The 2,072-nt window shown below is 35.4% G+C and overlaps 1 protein-coding gene across 1 annotated transcript in view; it reads left to right on the top strand.

Annotated features, from left to right (window-relative positions):
- The window catches only part of LOC103207119 (exocyst complex component 6B), a gene marked incomplete at its 3' end in the record, with an annotated part of 605,128 nt that extends 603,552 nt beyond the window's left edge, over positions 1 to 1,576 (top strand). The window contains exon 18 of the mRNA XM_007952665.2: positions 1,397 to 1,576. Within this exon, the coding sequence (XP_007950856.2) occupies positions 1,397 to 1,576 (180 nt within the window). The remainder of the gene's footprint in view (positions 1 to 1,396) is intronic.
- Positions 1,577 to 2,072: the final 496 nt, after the last annotated feature.

Raw genomic sequence — 2,072 nt, 5'->3', positions numbered from 1 at the left:
GGTCAAACTAGCCAATCATAGCATCAGAACTCTAAGCACATGAGAGAGAGTGGGCACCTCCCAGAACATTGTTTTTTGCCACTCCCAACAGAAATACTCCAGGTGGACAACTTCAGCAATCAGGAGCTCCTCAGTTGCTCATAGCAAATCCCACCTTGGAGTTTATAAACACATATGGGTAGAAAAGCCACACTAAGTAATTTATACTATACTGCAGGAATCCAGTATGTTGCTCAGATCTCTGCCTTAACTGCCTGAGTAGAAAGTGAGGAATATGGAGAATTTTGTTTTGGACCTAGTAAGTTCAAAGTGTCTGTGGGTCGGAGATACCTAGGAAGCAGTCAGATATCTAGGTTTAGAATAAGGGTGGGTTGGAATAGGATCTACATTAAAGACAGAGATACTGCAAGCCATAGGAATTGCTGGAATCCCCAGAGAAAGAGATTTGTGGCCAGAAAATAAAAGGAAAACTATGTCATGAAGGCCAAGGGAGGACAGAGTTTTAAGCAGAGAATGTTTAATAGAAATCAAGTAAAATCAGATTGAAAATTGAACACTGTATATAGTAGCAAGGAGGTCATTGGTTACCTCAGACCAATCCATGTTGGTGGATTGCTAGCATCAGAATCTTGGATTGTCCTGGTACAATGTTGATCCTTAAGTCTTGAAAATATTTTTCTTAGAACAGATATCCCATAGCACTTCTTAGAGCTTTTATTTAATATGCTAATGTGCATCATGAATTTTTATACAGGGTTTCTCAAACTTATTTGATCCAGGAACTCTTTTGCTGCTGCTTTAGCATCTTACGGGGCTACCATCGAACACATTTTAGGAAACACTGGAGTATACTAATTTCTCAGGAAGCTTAATGATAAAGAAGGGAGAAATGTAGGAGAGTAACCAGTAGAAATATATAACATTAAGAGTTTTGTTCTTTTAAGTAAGTTGAAACTTCCGAATACTTATAAGTGAAAGGAAATAAGCCAAAAGATTCAGAGAGGTTTTTATTAAAGGAAAAGTTCTTGGACTCTCAGAAGAAAGAAAGGGAATAGGATCCTGAGAGCAAGTTGAGCTTTGAACTGGCATAAGAAAGTAAAAAGGATACAGATAGCTGAGGCCAGTGAAGACAATTTACCCATTTAGTTAAGTAGAATAATACTTTGTCTTGTAGACAAAAAGAAAAAAAAAAAAAAGAAGGCTTCACTATGCTTTTGAAAAAAGAAACATTAGTGGAGAGTGTGATATTACTCAGTATTCCCAATTACATTACTTAATAGATGTAGGAGTAAAGTGACTCCAAGCATATATTTCTGCCTTCCCCATATTGTGGCTTATCTGTAGTTTGCCCAATGTATAGTTTACCTAATCTTTCAAATTTTATATTATTTCATAGGATGCTAGGCATGCAGCTGAAGAAGAGATTTATACCAATTTAAACCAGAAGATTGACCAGTTTCTACAACTGGCAGACTACGACTGGATGACGGGAGATTTTGGCAACAAAGCTAGTGATTACCTAGTAGACCTCATTGCCTTTCTACGTAGCACCTTTGCTGTATTCACACACCTTCCTGTAAGTGACAGTTGCTCTTACTTTGTGCATAATATAGAAAAGCATTTCCCTTAAGGTCTAATTTAGTGAGGTTGTTAGTTTCTGATTTAATTAGTCAGGAAGTTATTTAGTATGTAAAAGATCACACTATAATTTTCAACTCCTAATGAGGATCAGAGACTTTTTCCATAATTTTTTCATTTACTTTTGTATTTTATTTATTCTGAAAATGGTCCCTAACATCGTGTCTACTTATCTTCCTGGTAACTTGAAGGTAATTAGTACACAGACATAATCAAAGCTTTGGTAGAGATAAAAGAGAAATTTAGGAGTTAGAATTTCAGATGTCCTGCTTTCAACTCTAGAATTTCCGTTTAATTTTTTTTTTTTTTTTAATACACTCAAATTCTCTGGAGAAATTCTCTTTTTTTCTACTTTTTTTTTCTGTATTTTTGCAAACATATTAGTCTGCCATTTTAAAGTCATTGTTTGCTAACTCTATTGTATAATATACCTG

Source organism: Orycteropus afer, unplaced genomic scaffold (genome assembly GCF_000298275.1).
Source record: "Orycteropus afer afer isolate SDZICR_OR568_19922 unplaced genomic scaffold, OryAfe1.0 scaffold00354, whole genome shotgun sequence".
NCBI lineage: Eukaryota > Metazoa > Chordata > Mammalia > Tubulidentata > Orycteropodidae > Orycteropus > Orycteropus afer.
Note: the sequence above shows the minus strand (reverse complement) of the source record. Positions and strands in the feature narration are given on the sequence as shown.